Raw genomic sequence first — 14,965 nt, forward strand, 5'->3', positions numbered from 1 at the left:
AACTTTACTTAGGTGTGCAAATTATTGTGTATGTGTTTTTCAAAGATCAACTGAATATTTTAATTGAAATGTTTTAATTTACTGTAATTTTACCAGTTTGCTCCCTTAATGGAACTGGATTCCAGTGCAGATGTGAGAACCAGTATCAATGGTCATGTGACCAGTGTCTCTCTTATGGAAGATGTGATGACACTACATCTGACACATGTGGATGTATCAATGCTATTCCTTCAGATGGAATGTTCTGCCAGTCGGTTTTCCAGCAAAGTAAGAACCTACACCCCGGAATGTTCATTAAAATCATGAGTTATTACAAACCCGATTCCAAAAAAGTTGGGACACTGTACAAATTGTGAGTAAAAAAGGAATGGAATAATTTACAAATCTCATGAACTTATATTTAATTCACAATAGAATATAGATAACATATCGAATGTTGAAAGTGAGACATTTTGTAATGTCATGCCAGATATTGGCTCATTTTGGATTTCATGAGAGCTACACATTCCAAAAAAGTTGGGACAGGTAGCAATAAGAGGCCGGAAAAGTTAAATTTACAGATAAGGAACAGCTGGAGGACCAATTTGCAACTTATTATGTCAATTGGCAACATGATTGGGTATAAAAATAGCCTCTCAGAGTGGCAGTGTCTCTCAGAAGTCAAGATGGGCAGAGGATCACCAATTCCCCCAATGCTGCAGTGAAAAATAGTGGAGCAATATCAGAAAGGAGTTTCTCAGAGAATAATTGCAAAGAGTTTGAAGTTATCATCATCTACACTGTATAATATCATCCAAAGATTCAGAGAATCTGGAATAATCTCTGCGCGTAAGGGTCAAGGCCGGAAAACCATACTCGGGCCCTCAGACGGCACTGCATCACATACAGGAATGATACTGTAATGGAAATCACAACATGGGCTCAGGAATACTTCCAGAAAACATTGTCGGTGAACACAATCCACCGTGCCATTCGCCGTTGCTGGCTAAAACTCTATAGATCAGAAAATAAGCCCTATCTAAACAGGATCCAGAAGCGCAGGCGTTTTCTCTGGGCCAAGGATCATTTAAAATGGACTGTGGCAAAGTGGAAAAGTGTCCTGTGGTCAGACGAATCAAAATTTGAAGTTCATTTTGGAAAACTGGGACGCCATGTCATCCGGACTAATGAGGACAAGGACAACCCAAGTTGTTATCAGCGCTCAGTTCAAAAGCCTGCATCTCTGATGGTATGTGGTTGCATGAGTGCGTGTGGCATGGGCAGCCTACACATCTGGAAAGGCACCATCAATACTGACAGTTATATCCAAGTTCTATAACAACATTTGCTCCCATCCAGACATCGTCTCTTTCAGGGAAGACCTTTCATTTTCCAACATAACAATGCCAGACCACATACTGCATCAATTACAATGTCATGGCTGCATAGAAAAAGGATCCGGGTACTGAAATGGCCAGCCTGCAGTCCAGATCTTTCACCCATAGAAAACATTTGGCGCATCATAAAGAGGAAGGTGCGACAAAGAAGACTTAAGACAGCAACTAGAAGCCTGTATTAGACAAGAATGGGACAACATTCCTATTCATAAACTTGAGCAACTTGTCTCCTCAGTTCCCAGACATTTGCAGTCTGTTATAAAAAGAAGAGGGGATGCCACACAGTGGTAAACATGGCCTTGTCCCAACTTTTTTGAGATGTGTTGATGCCATGAAATTTAAAATCAACTTATTTTTCCCTTAAAGTGATACATTTTCTCAGTTTAAACATTTGATATGTCATATATGTTGTATTCTGAATAAAATATTGAAAATTTTAATTTCCACATAATTTCATTCTGTTTTTATTCACAATTGTACAGTGTCCCAACTTTTTTGGAATCGGGTTTGTACATTCCTTCATTAAACATACCCTCTCTCTTTTAATCAATAGACTTTACAGCATGTCCAACCACTACAGCCTCTCCAACAACAGGTAACATAGAAATCCTGACTTAAAAACATATAAACTTAATCCAATAAAAGATAAAAGTAAATATTGGTTTTATTGTAATAATTTATTTTATCTTTCAAGTGTTTTACTGCATGTGAAGGTTAGATTTTGTTAAAATTTTGAAAGAAAGATCAAAAAGATGAACAATTTTAAAAAGAAATTCACAGTCCGTTTTAATCATATTTGCCAAGGGTGCCAATATTAGTTGCCAATATTATATTAGTTGAGGGCACAGTAGCTAGATATGCTTCAAACTCACCCAAGAGCAATGCCATTTTGACAAGACCTGTATCCCTTCTAGCCATGAAAATTGAAAAGACGAGATTGAGTGTGTCAGTTTGATGTGAGTTGTATCCCTTCTGTTTTGCAGTAATTTGAAGCCTCAAAATAATACTTTGTTTCCTCAACATTCCCTCAAAATATACATATTTTTTCTTCAAAATAGTATTTTGTTCCCTTATTGAGCTACCTAGCTGGTCTATTGTGTGGCAGGATGTGTCTCTAACCAATACACTATTTATCAATGGATAATAACTCAGTCAGTCAGTCGCTCAGAGATGTTCACTATTTTTGGCCAGCACTGCACACAAACCTGCAAAAAGATCATATAGAACCAAGAAAAGGAACCATGCAAGCTTAGTTTGGTTGGCCCGTGATTAGAAGGGATGAATGTTTTCGCCCTCACTGGATTCCAAAACAGGGACACTTATGTGACAGGCCGTGTCTTTAACCACAACGCCACTAAGATATATGTGTACGTAGTGTCGGTATACTTGTGCATTTCATACCAGTTAGTCGAAACTCCACGGTTCTCGAAATGTAGTTCCCTACATGAGCTAGCATCCATACCAACAACAGGTATAACAGGGTTACTAAACTACTTTCAAGGTGTTAAATTAGAAAGAGAATACTGTGGATGGCTAGCTATACAGTAATGAAATTAAAACAGTCACTCCATGGCTTGTTCCACTATGCTATGTTAACAACGCTTGGTATATACTTCGCCTCCTCTCTCATTCTTTTGTTGTTCTTCTCTCCACTGTAGATGATACAACATTTGAGTCAACAACACAACTGACCACAGTTACAGGTTAGTATGAATTACATATGGAAAACAGGCACAGTTAGTTTAATAGAAGTTCATATACTATTGATGTTAATGAGCTTGGTGTCATTTCTATTCCTCTCATCCTCACTCATCCTATGGCTGTTGTTTTCTCCACTTTAGATGCAACAACACTTGAACAAACGACACAGTTTACCACAGTTACAAGTAAGTATTATTAAAATTTTTCTCTTCATTTTAGATGCAACAACACTTGTGCCAACAACACAGTTCACCACAGTAACTAGTAAGTTTTATCAACATCTGGAAAAGTGGTTTAGTAATTTTATCAGAAGTCCATAAACTATTGGCCTTCTGTTAACTGTAGATGCTATAACCCTTGACCCAACAACACAACTGACCACGGTTAATAGTTGATATAATCAACATCTGTATAAATGGCATTGTTATTTTAACAGAAGTCGACATTATTTTAGTGTTATTAGACTTGGTATCATTTTTTCCTTCTCTTTCTCTCATCTTTTTGCTTTTTTTCTCTCCACGGACGATTCTACCTTATTTGCACCAACCACAGTTCCAAATGAGTGTAATTAACCTCAGTTTCCACAATTACTTTAAAGGAAGTGCAGATACAATGTTTTCAGACCCATACCAGTTACAAAGAAGAATCCACATTTCAGACTGGCCAATATAAAGAAAAGATTAAGATGAACAAAATAACACAAACAATGGGCAGAGGAGGCACTTTGCTTGGAAAGCCAGCAGTCACATCTTCACTGTTGACATTGAGGCTGGTGTTTGCAGGTACTGTTTGGGTACTATTTAATGAAGATGCCAGTTGAGGACGTGTGAGGCGTCTGTTTCTCAACCTTGACACTTGTATTTGTCCTCTTGCTCAGTTGTGCACACGGACCTTCCACCCCTCTTTTTGTTTCTGGTAATTTTGAACCTACAAATGCTAATATGGAAGATACTGAACTAGGCTAAAGAAGACTAGTTTTATTTCTTCTTTAATCAGCACAACATTTATCCAAGGTACTAACATAATTTCAAAAGGTTATTCTAATGATAATTATGCCTTTTAAAATAATATACTTGGATTAGCGAACACAAAGTGCTATTGAAACACAGGAATGATGGTTGTCCTCTGCAAGCCTGTGCTGATATTCCATTGAAACTACAGATATTCCAGCTACAATTGTCATTTATAACATTAACATGTTCTACTCTGTATTCCTGATTAATTTGATGTTATTTTAATGAGAAAGGACATTTCTAAGTGTCCCCAAACATTTCAACAATAGTGTATTATTTATTCCTAACCAGCAGGTGTCAGTTCAAATGCCTGGAGAGAATTCATAGTTTTACAGCCCGATTTGATGAAATCCTCAAAACTTCATAACACCTAGATTTCCCATCAGTAGCTCAAGGACCACATGTAACACACTAATCACACTAAGAACAATAGAGAAAGAATGACAATGATAGAATTATTGCCAAAGTCACTCCTATTGTACAAAGTCCGGAAAAAAGCGTCTGAATTGCCTACATATTAAAGCTTTTTCATTTATTATGTCCTTTCATTAACATTATGTATTATCACCATCTTTATTGATGTTTCTACCGAACTACTTATCCAACACCAGCACAAACTACACCTGCAACAACTACAACAACAACTACAACAACTACAACAACAACTACAACTGCAATACCGCTTAGTATGTGTAAAACTATTTCCAATGAAATAGTGTATCAGGTATAGATAGCAACATATCCATTATATTCAAACATGTTTTTCATTCTTCTTTTTTGTTACAGAAATTACGTTGTTAACCATATCCTTCAAACTGAATGATAATTTCACAGCTGACTTAATGAATGAAAGTAGTTCCAAATATTTAAAGTACAAAAACGATATTCAACCAGTTGTAAGTATATGACTCCATCTACTGTTGATATAATGCATTAAATAACTTAATATGTATTAGATGTATCAGCATCAGCTTATAACATTGTCAGTATCATTGTCTCACACAGATCCAGGCACAGTATCAGAGTAACCTTCCAGGGTTTATTTCAGCAGCACTGACAGGTTTTGGGTAGGTTTTCTGATCCACTGTTGTTATTCAAGTAATGTCCATTCAACATGCATATATTTGTATTCTCTCTGTTTCTTGTTAACAGACCCGGAAGTGTTATAGTCAACTTTTCAGTTCTGACCACAGGTGCAAAAGAAAATGAAATTGATAACGCCAATAATGGACTTGCAACATCACTTCCAGCTGCTTATCGTGTTATTCCCAACTCTTTTGTTGTTGTTTCTAATGGTAAGTCTGTGAATACACGTATTAAATAATATTATTGCCGATCATAATGACCAAGAGAAATATATTTTTTGTATAATTACTAACTGTTGAATCAATGCCAACAGACACATCAACCACTCCACCAACAATAACCCCAACAACAACAACCCCAATGACAACAACAACCCCAGTAACAACCCCAGCAACAACAACAACAACAACCCCAATGACAACAACAACCCCAGTAACAACCCCAGCAACAACAACAACCCCAATGACAACAACAACCCCAGCAACAACGACAACAACAACAACAACCCCAATGACAACATCATCAACAACAACCCCAATGACAACAACAACCCCAGCAACAACCCCAGCAACAACGACAACCCCAACAACAACAACCCCAATGACAACAACAACCCCAGCAACAACAACAACAACAACCCCAATGACAACAACAACCCCAGCTACAACAACAACAACCCCAATGACAACAACAACCCCAGCAACAACCCCAGCAACAACGACAACCCCAACAACAACAACCCCAATGACAACAACAACCCCAGCAACAACCCCAGCAACAACGACAACCCCAACAACAACAACCCCAATGACAACAACAACCCCAGCAACAACAACAACAACCCCAATGACAACAACAACCCCAGCAACAACCCCAGCAACAACGACAACAACAACCCCAATGACAACAACAACCCCAGCAACAACGACAACCCCAACAACAACAACCCCAATGACAACAACATCCCCAGCAACAACCCCAGCAACAACGACAACAACAACCCCAATGACAACAACAACCCCAGCAACAACCCCAGCAACAACGACAACCCCAACAACAACAACCCCAATGACAACAACAACAACAACCCCAATGACAACAACAACCCCAGCAACAACAACAACAACCCCAATGACAACAACAACCCCAGCAACAACCCCAAACACAACAACAACCCCAGCAACAACTGCAAAACCACCAGTTGGTATGTGTTTAAATAAATATTATAATGGGATACAGAATTATGTGGGAAAATATTCAGACCCCTTCACTTTTTTCCACATTTTGTTGTTTTATTCTGGTGGCTACATAATTGGATATCAATCCTGCTGTATGGATTCCTCCAGTAAGCATGGCAAAACAACTTTATAAAATGAATGAGTTACTGTGTAAAAACAGTAAGTTTTGGAATCTGGGAAAAGGCATGTTGCATGAGTGCACCGCACACTGTTTTTTTTAGATGTCTAAATTATTTCTGCAGTGGATGTGTGCAGGTAGCCTACTGTTAAGTAATTTTTTTGAGAATGAGAACATTTTATTTTCACTCGTTGTGTGACATCCAGTGAATGAGATATTACAAAAATATTTTTACCATCCTCAATTAATAAAATGACAGGCTACTTCGACACTGACAAAAATTGTGAACTATAAAACAAATAGCCCATTGAGAAGTGTGGAGACAGATCATAATATCCAAAAACATCTGGAAGAAAAAAAGGGCCACTTTTAACGCATGAATCTGAAATGTGTATGTATGGAACATAAATTATAAATGGGTGTCATTTCATACAGTTCACCTTAATCAGAATCCAGTTTAGGGAAAATGTGGGAGGCATCTATATGCCCTTGTAGGGTGCAACTCATCATTGATCATGAATGTTTTCATCTCTTTCAAAGGTGTCTTGCCTGAAATCAACAACCTACTGACAAGTTCTGTGGTAATAATTTCTTTTTTAATATTATTGTTATAGCATAATTAGTAGACCCTAGCATGTGTTGACCTAACTATTTACACCTCGGATATTCTTTTGGTGTATGTATCAATCTGAAGGATGACCAAAATCAACAAGGTGAATTACAAGAATCAAATTATTAATTTAAAGTAAATCTGGCCCTCCATTGTCCTCTCCATTGGAGATTAATGGTGGAGATAATCAGTTCCATCTCAGTTGGTCACTTCAGTATAACATATATGTAAGCCAGAGAACGTGTTACAGAGAGCAAATTACATTTTCATATTTTCTCTTGGAGAATTGGTTATATATGTACCATTTGTAAAGAAAACACAAGTGAGCAGGCAAAACATGTCTTTTATTTCTGATGGGATTCACATTGAACTGTTGGTCATAACAGAAAGGCACAATCATAAAACAAAACAAGGCAACAAAGAAAAAAATTACCTGAACCCTGTTCAAAAGTTTGAATACCCTTAGTTCATAAAACTGTGTATTGCCCCCTGTAGCATCAATGACAGCGTGCAGTCTTTTGTAATAGTTGTCTTTGAGGCCCCGAATTCTTGCAGGTGGTGTAACTCCCCATTCGTCTTGGCAAAATGCCTCCAGGTCATGGAAAGTCTTTGGTCGTGTTGTATGAACCGCACGTTTGAGATCTCCCCAGAGTGGCTCGATTATATTAAGGTCAGGAGACTAATGGCCACTCCAGAAACTTAATCATTTTCTGCTGTAACCACTGGATGGTCAACTTTGCCTTGTATTTAGGGTCATTGTTGCGCCGGAAATTCGAAGAGAGTCCGATGCGCAGCTTTCATGCAGAAGAATGCAAATTGTCTGCCAGTATTTTCTGATAACATGCTGCATTCATCTTGCCCGCAATTTTCACAAGATTCCCCCTGCCTTAAGAGCTCACACACCCCCAAAATACAATTGAACCAAAACCATGCTTCACAGTGGGGATGGTATTCTTTATAAAGATGGTATTTTCCATCTTTATAAAGTTCTATTTCCTTGTTACGCAGGGCTTTTTACAGTCATTTTCTGCTCCCCATGGCTCAGTATCTAGCCTGCTCAGTGCATCCATGTGAGAGCTAAGAAACTCATTGACTTTTTATAAACAGACACTAATTGCAATTTAAAAAGCCACAGGAAATTCACCTTTAACTGCCATTTTCACCTGTGTGTGTCACCTTGTGTGTCTGTAACAAGGCCAAACATTCAAGGGTATGTAAACTATTGATCAGGGCCATTTGGGTGATTTCTGTTACCATTAGGATTTAAAAAGGAGCCAAACAACTATGTGATAATAAATGGCTTCATATGATCACTATCATAAATAAAAAAACAAATTCACCTGATTAGTCATATTTGCAAAATCAATGCCAAAAATGAAGTGCCTGGGAAAGACATGTCATAAACAACTTGGGAGGAGGGGCTCCGTTGTGACACATGGCACACGCGCAATGTCACCCTGGATGCTGAGAGTAGCGATTAGTAGCGAAAAATGAGAGGGAGCTTATTTTCTGTAGACCAATCTCTAATATTAATTCTAAACCACTCGTGTCACAGAAAATGGCTCATATGCAGTAGAGATGGGCATTCTGAGTCTTTTTGGTGAGCCAGCTCTTCTGTCCGGCGTATTTGGCTTCTGAAAGGTCTTCGTATAAAATGGTTGAAATAACCTCAAAGTAATGAAATAAGCATGGGTGTGGGAATATGTTTTGATCAGGGGGTGATTATTGATTGTGGGACCCATCAGAGGTAGTGAGGCCCGACATTGTGAACGGACAAGGCTTTCACATCGGCAGAACTGACATCACTTTTACATTACCCTACTGGTAAAACAACTCTTTTTCTTGATTCTGCAGTGTGCATTTACAATATCTTGTCAATATGTTTTTAACTTATCTGCAAGCAATTGTTATTTGAGCTTGAAAATGTAGGAAATTAAGGAGTCAAATTAATTTCTCCTTTCACCAGTGCTATTTGTTCTTCAAAAAGAGTTGTTCAAAACGAGCCGTTTGTTCGCAATCAACCCATTACTAATACTCAGCCACAAACACACCAACAGATGTATGCCATAATCTAGGAAGCTGATATTTTGTTGGATCTCCTTGGCTAATGACAGCAAAAGCAAGGACTTCTGAACCGGGGGTCTGGCAACTCCACTAAGGTTGTGATGATATCCTGGGACTTCAAAGGGTTGAGTGTTTTATTACCTTCCTATCATATTTCCCATTCTGGCACACAGCGTGCTGTTGGCTGGAGCAGGGGTGGTTAGGTACCCTGTATATTCCGCATCGTCCTATAGGGAGCACTTGTCAGTGCCAGTCAGTTCCCCTTGAGTAGTCTTTCATGTGCCTCTTCAATGTTCTGGCTGGTCGGTTTATATAACCCCATATGTGTAATACCAAAATCATCGACTGAAAGGGAAATAAGGTTTAAAATCACTGGTTCCCTGAATACCGGAACAAGGAATGAGAAGGGCCCATTCCATCAGAGCACAATGAAAAATTTACCTTTACCATCAATGTGGGGAGGGCCAAGCTATGATTTTATACAGCTGCAAAAGAAAGTTTGTGAACCCTTTTGAATTACCTGCTTACATGGCGCCAAATTGTAGTGGCCTTCATCTCAGATATGAAAATAGAAGGACAGTGTGGTTTAACAAATAACTTACATAAATGTGTACTTTTACATCACATTATTCAAACACAAGGTATTGGACCTTTAAGAATTTTGAAACCAATATTTTGATTTGATTCTACAAATGTAATTTACAGTGTCACTCTGACGTGTCTTGCTTGTCTAATCATATTCTTCCTCTGCAGAATTTGTCTGAATCAAAATTTGAAGATTTTGTTGTTGATCTAAGTGGAAACTCAAGCAGTCTACAAAGTAACATCACTTCATCACCTATAAATATTGTCAGCATTGTAAACATTCTAAGTAACATTGCAGAAATTTCAAAGAATATCAGCGCAGTTAGCATGAAGGTATGTTGAAATCTGACAAGCACCGAAAAATCACAGAGATCAATTCAATTAATAAACAGAAAAAATTAACAAAAATAAATGTACAGGTATATTAGTACATTAAATAGAACGTTAGATACACTTAAGTTAGTAGATAGTGGTAAAATAATCACAAATGTTTGTTTTTTAAACCAAAACCAAGCTATGACATTAGAATATAGAAAGTACCTTCATTTAAATGTTAAATTCAAAACTGAAATCTATGGTTATGTTTTCTTTAAACATAAAACTTCAGGTAACTGTAGCAAAAAATCTATACTCTATTTATAAAGTTCCAGTCATCTTCAGGTTATGTTCTCACACTTTCATTATTTCTCAGCTAGCAGTTGCTAAAGTAATATTACCTGAAGTTTGTAATAAAGAAAGCTGCCTCATATACACATTCTTTCAGATTGAACAACAATCCAACATAAAGTAAAAAAGTTAAATTTTCCTTTGACATTAAGTTTGAAACTAATAACTATTTGTACTTGAATCCCCAGAACATTCTACAAACAGTGGATATCATAGTATCTGATGATGCATCAGGAGCCTGGAGAAATTTAAATGACAACACTAATCAAAATACAAGCTCTAGTTTACTGCGCTCCTTGGAAACCTTTGCGTCAGTTCTTCCAGCAGAGTCCTTTAATATGACAACAAAGAATATCCAATTAAATATAACCATGGTCAACACATCATTCAACGCATTCTTGAACTCAAGTGTGCAAATGAATATTAAAGCTAATTCCACTGGCAACATAATCACCACTATGACCTTCTCCACGCTCCAAAATGTGTTACCTCCCAGGAATGCCAGAAATGACAGTTTGAACGACACCACCATCAATGGAAAGGTAGTGCTGGTGAAGTTCACTGGATGGACTGACAGTGTCTCATTGACATTCAGTAAGCTGGAACATAACCTCACAGTCAATCCCCAGTGTGTTTTCTGGAATTTCAGTTTTTTTGACAACCGTGGAGCGTGGGATAATGAAGGTTGTTCATTTAAGTCTGATATGAATGGAAAGGTTTCATGTTTTTGTAACCACCTGACCTCCTTCTCCATTTTGATGTCAACGTCCATTCCAGAATCTATTGCATACGCCTTGGATTTAATCACTTATATTGGTGTTGGCATATCGATGGGTAGCTTAGTCGTGTGCCTCATCATTGAGGCTTGTGTTTGGAAGGCCATGACCAGAAACAACACCGCCTATATGCGTCACGTCTCCATAGTGAACATCGCCGTGTCTCTCCTGATTGCCGACATTTGGTTTATCATTGGTGCGTCGCTAATAAAAGCCGATTTCCAAAACCCAAGTGAAACCACTACAGATGTACCAGCGTGTACTGCAGCAACATTTTTCATTCACTTCTTTTACCTGGCTCTGTTCTTCTGGATGCTGATTTCAGGACTTCTTCTTTTCTACCGGACCATCCTGGTTTTTTCACACTTGTCAAAATCCACCATGCTGGCTATTGGCTTTTCTGTGGGCTACGGCGCACCGTTAATCATAGCTGTTGTTACCATAGCATCCACAGCTGGAAGTGGTGGTTATATAAATGGAAATAAAGCCTGTTGGCTCAACTGGAGCAAGACAAAGGCCCTTCTTGCTTTTGTAATACCGGCACTGGCTATAGTGTTCATCAACTTTCTGATCCTGATTGTGGTCCTGTACAAAATGCTGAGGAGAGGTATGGGAGACTCCTTACAGCAAAATGACCGAAATGCTGCAGTGATCATCGCCAGGTGTCTGGCTATTCTCACTCCCTTGTTTGGCCTTACCTGGGGACTGGGAGTAGGAACCATGTTTAATCCAACAAATGAGGGAATCCAAATTGTGTTTGCCCTGTTCAATTCACTACAGGTAACTGCATATATGTAAAGATATATTTTCCACATCAGTTTCTTACACTGAAACCTTTTTTTGTATGGAATTGAAATCTTTTAAGTCATGGGTAGTGGTATCCACAAAGCCTAGGGGGTTAATGTCATAGGAATCAGTTACTGGAACACCAATCCTGGTTCTTATTTTGAAAATTCACTATTCACTATTTGGAATATACTGCTAAAGGGTAAAATACCTCTGTTTTTAGCACTTAGACAAATTTAGCATTTGAAGATGTTTTGTGGATACAGGCCCTTGATGTTAACATGTTAGGCAACATTGAATGAATATATATCTTTATTTATTTATTCAAAGGGTTTCTTTATTTTGATGTTTGGGACACTTTTGGATGGCAAGGTATGTGTTTGAAAAGGCACATTAAATGGTACATCTTTTTCAAATGTAAGTGTGTTGTTTTTTAAGTAACTGTCCTTGGATTTTAGATACGAGCAGCTTTAGCTGCAACATTTTACTCCATTGCCTCAAGCTCTGATCGTACAAGGGTAAGAACATATTTTTACGTTTTTCTTCTAACGTTTCATGCTACTTACACATACTACATTCATTGATGAGTGTTGTTCATTATGTGTGTTGTCATAAAAAAAATTTCAAGTTCAACAATGAGTTTATTGGGTTGGTTTTAGCCTTCCTTATAGTCTCAATTCTCTCTGAAAATATTACTTGTGTTTTAGCTGATTATTATTGTTCAGGAAGTTTATATACGTGTATGTGTTTTCCCCCCACTGTAGAGTACTAGTGCTGATGCAGCGACATCATCGTCATCCACTAGTGCATTGGACCTTCTCCGAAGAAGAATACGAAGGAGTAAGCTCAAGATCTGTTATGTAATTAGGAATAAGGTTTCTTCTCATTTCAAAATTGTTCCAGGTTTTTGTTTGTTTTGTTCATCTAGCCATGTGATATACAGTCGCATCCCTGATTAAACCAACTATTTGACCCCTCTTGCTTTTTCAGAGGCCTACAATGTTTCGGAAGCTGCAAATTCTTCCAGCAGCAATGATGTAACTGAGTCTTTCATCAATATCGATCTGAATGCAACCGACATTTAAGAGGCAGTAGTATTGGCTCATGTATAGAACCAAGTTAATCTCATTTAGAACATTTTATAAACATTAAAAAAAAAATTGCTTTGAATATGACTCTGGAATTGGCAAAGGCAATACAATTTATTATTTTCTGGATTGTCTGAGATACTTTTTTTGTGCTTAGGACAGAGTCAAGCAACTGCTCTGCATGATTATCTTGAACAAAACATAGCACTTTAAATAATGTATGTGATTGAAGGCCATCATATTCAAAATCTAAAGCAATATCCACATTTATTAAATCTGTTATATGGCTGCTATAGCATTTTCCTATGTTGTGTAAATGAAATGTATATTTTTTTGTTTATCTGTTGTGGCGGCTTTTACTAAAAATCGAACATTTTTGTTTCTCATTGCACCTGACTCAACTACATAACAAAAGTCTTATGTAGGGTGTACTGTATTATTTTAAACATACAGTAATTTAAATTGTAGTTAAAAATAAAGTCTGAGTGCTAAAAGATATTGCTCAATGTGGTTCATTTACAGTGGGGAAAACAAGTATTTGATACACTGCCGATTGAGCAGGTTTTCCTCTGTAATTTTTATCATAGGTACAGTTCAACTGTGAGAGATGGAATCTAAATAAAAAATCCAGATAATCACATTGTATGATTTGTTAATAATTTATTTGCATTTTATTGCATGACATAAACATTTGATCACCTACCAACCAGTACAAATTCTGGTTCTCACAGACCTGTTAGTTTTTCTTTAAGAAGCCCTCCTGTTCTCCACTCATTACCTGTATTAACTGCACCTGTTTGAACTCGTTACCTGTATAAAAGACACCTTTCCATACACTCAATCCAACAGACTCCAACTGCTCCACAATGGCCAAGACCAGAGAGCTGTGTAAGGACATCAGGGATACAATTGTAGACCTGCACAAGGCTGGGATGGGCTACAGGGCAATAGGCAAGCAGCTTGGTGTGAAGGCAACAACTGTTGGCGCAATTATTAGAAAATGGAAGTAGTTCAAGATGACGGTCAATCTCCCTCGGTCTGGGGCTCCATGCAAGATCTCACCTCGTGGGGCATCAATGATCATGAGGAAGGTGAGGGATCAGCCCAGAACTACACGGCAGGACCTGGTCAATGACCTGAAGAGAGCTGGGACCACAGTCTCAAAGAAAACCATTAGTAACACATTACGCCGTCATGGATTAAAATCCTGCAGCGCACACAAGGTCCCCCTGCTCAAGACAGCGCATGTCCAGGCCCATCTGAAGTTTGCCAATGACCATCTGGATGATCCAGAGGAGGAATGGGAGAAGGTCATGTGGTCTGATGAGACAAAAATAGAGCTTTTTGGTCTAAACTTCACTCCCTGTGTTTGGAGGAAGAAGAAGGATGAGTACAACCCCAAGAACACCATCCCAACCATGAAGCATGGAGGTGAAAACATCATTCTTTGGGGATGCTTTTCTGCAAAGGGGATAGGACAACTGCACCGTATTGAGGGGAGGATGGATGGGGCCATGTATCGCGGGATTTTGGCCAACAACCTCCTTCCCTCAGTAAGAGCATTGAAGATGGGTCGTGGCTGGGTCTTGCAGCATGACAACGACCCGAAACACACAGCCAGGGCAACTAAGGAGTGGCTCCGTAAGAAGCATCTCAAAGTCTTGGAGTGGCCTAGCAAGTCTCCAGACATGAACCCAATAGAAAATCTTTGGAGGGAGCTGAAAGTCCGTTTTGCCCAGCGACAGCCCCAAAATCTGAAGGATCTGGAGAAGATCTGTATGGAGGAATGGGCCAAAATCCCTGCTGCAGTGTGTGCAAACCTGGTCAAGAACTACAGGAAAAATATGATCTCTCTAAT

At 38.4% G+C, this 14,965-nt stretch overlaps 1 protein-coding gene across 1 annotated transcript in view; it reads left to right on the plus strand.

Annotated features, from left to right (window-relative positions):
- LOC117593311 (adhesion G-protein coupled receptor F1-like) overlaps window positions 1-13,391 on the plus strand; it is a 31,511-nt gene extending 18,120 nt beyond the window's left edge. The window contains exons 16-31 of the mRNA XM_034287962.1: window positions 97-267; window positions 1,930-1,971; window positions 3,035-3,079; window positions 3,218-3,262; window positions 4,877-4,986; window positions 5,096-5,157; window positions 5,243-5,385; window positions 5,490-5,554; window positions 6,338-6,380; window positions 7,073-7,113; window positions 9,960-10,124; window positions 10,646-12,013; window positions 12,350-12,391; window positions 12,478-12,537; window positions 12,784-12,859; window positions 13,010-13,391. Of these exons, the coding sequence (XP_034143853.1) occupies window positions 97-267; window positions 1,930-1,971; window positions 3,035-3,079; window positions 3,218-3,262; window positions 4,877-4,986; window positions 5,096-5,157; window positions 5,243-5,385; window positions 5,490-5,554; window positions 6,338-6,380; window positions 7,073-7,113; window positions 9,960-10,124; window positions 10,646-12,013; window positions 12,350-12,391; window positions 12,478-12,537; window positions 12,784-12,859; window positions 13,010-13,104 (2,573 nt within the window). The 3' untranslated portion in view covers window positions 13,105-13,391. The remainder of the gene's footprint in view (window positions 1-96; window positions 268-1,929; window positions 1,972-3,034; window positions 3,080-3,217; window positions 3,263-4,876; window positions 4,987-5,095; window positions 5,158-5,242; window positions 5,386-5,489; window positions 5,555-6,337; window positions 6,381-7,072; window positions 7,114-9,959; window positions 10,125-10,645; window positions 12,014-12,349; window positions 12,392-12,477; window positions 12,538-12,783; window positions 12,860-13,009) is intronic.
- Window positions 13,392-14,965: the final 1,574 nt, after the last annotated feature.

Source organism: Esox lucius, chromosome 18 (genome assembly GCF_011004845.1).
Source record: "Esox lucius isolate fEsoLuc1 chromosome 18, fEsoLuc1.pri, whole genome shotgun sequence".
NCBI lineage: Eukaryota > Metazoa > Chordata > Actinopteri > Esociformes > Esocidae > Esox > Esox lucius.